The sequence below is a fragment of the Seriola lalandi genome, unplaced genomic scaffold (assembly GCF_002814215.2).
Source record: "Seriola lalandi dorsalis isolate HSWRI2012SDOR001 ecotype SW California unplaced genomic scaffold, Sedor1 jcf7180002049936, whole genome shotgun sequence".
Classification (NCBI taxonomy): domain Eukaryota; kingdom Metazoa; phylum Chordata; class Actinopteri; order Carangiformes; family Carangidae; genus Seriola; species Seriola lalandi.
Window position 1 is genome coordinate 1 of NW_019520489.1, and position 835 is coordinate 835.

Consider the following 835-nt stretch of genomic DNA (forward strand, 5'->3'; position numbering starts at 1 on the left):
TTGTTCAGCTGGCTGGTCTGAGATCAATGGTCGCTGTTTCCGCTATGTTCCAAAACCCATGACTTGGGCTAAAGCTGAGGTAATCACTGAGGTTATTCTGTTTGTGTTGACTTGCACATTAGGTGAACTAGTATCCAGCTTCACTCTCTCTCTGTCTTTCTTCACTGTAGAGAAACTGTCGGTCCATGGGTGCAAATCTGGCATCGGTGCACAGCACACAGGACTACCATCAAATTCAGAGCCTGATACTGACCGCCACTCATGAGTACAAACAAACATGGATTGGAGGCTCTGACGCACAAGAGGTATTTTATTCATCATTATGCAACATTTATCTTATGGCATTTCATAAAAAATAACTTTGTTTAAAACTCATAATCTCTTTGACTCTGTTATCTAGGAGAATATTTGGTTTTGGAGTGATGGCAGTCCTTTCCAGTATACAAACTGGTGTCAAGGAGAACCTAACAATCTCGGAAGCCAGCACTGTTTGCAAATGAATGACGGAAGTAAGTTAATACACATTATTTCTGTTCACTTTTGTATGAGTGAGTTAAAATAACAAAGGCTAAAAAAAAGGAAGTAATCCAATTTCAATTAGATATTCTTTGGTTTTATCAAATTCAAGTGGCTTTAATGTTGATTTTTAACTTATTAGGTTTTACCACGGTTTACAGTTTGTTGTGTTGACAGCCACCTGTCTCTCCACAGTGACAATGATGTGATAAAGTACAAACCCATTGTTTCAGGTTTTGGTTTGTTTAGCACTGACTGACTCCTTTGTCTTTGATGTTCACAGCTGAGAAGTGCTGGGATGATATGGGGTGTGGCAACC

General features: G+C 39.4%; 1 protein-coding gene across 1 annotated transcript in view; it reads left to right on the forward strand.

The window, feature by feature from the left end:
• The first annotated feature begins 6 nt into the window (after nucleotides 1-6).
• LOC111649075 (ladderlectin-like) overlaps nucleotides 7-835 on the forward strand; it is a 6,911-nt gene continuing 6,082 nt past the window's right edge. The window contains exons 1-4 of the mRNA XM_023398815.2: nucleotides 7-79; nucleotides 171-305; nucleotides 401-509; nucleotides 800-829. Coding sequence (XP_023254583.2) covers nucleotides 59-79; nucleotides 171-305; nucleotides 401-509; nucleotides 800-829 — 295 coding nt within the window. The 5' untranslated portion in view covers nucleotides 7-58. The remainder of the gene's footprint in view (nucleotides 80-170; nucleotides 306-400; nucleotides 510-799; nucleotides 830-835) is intronic.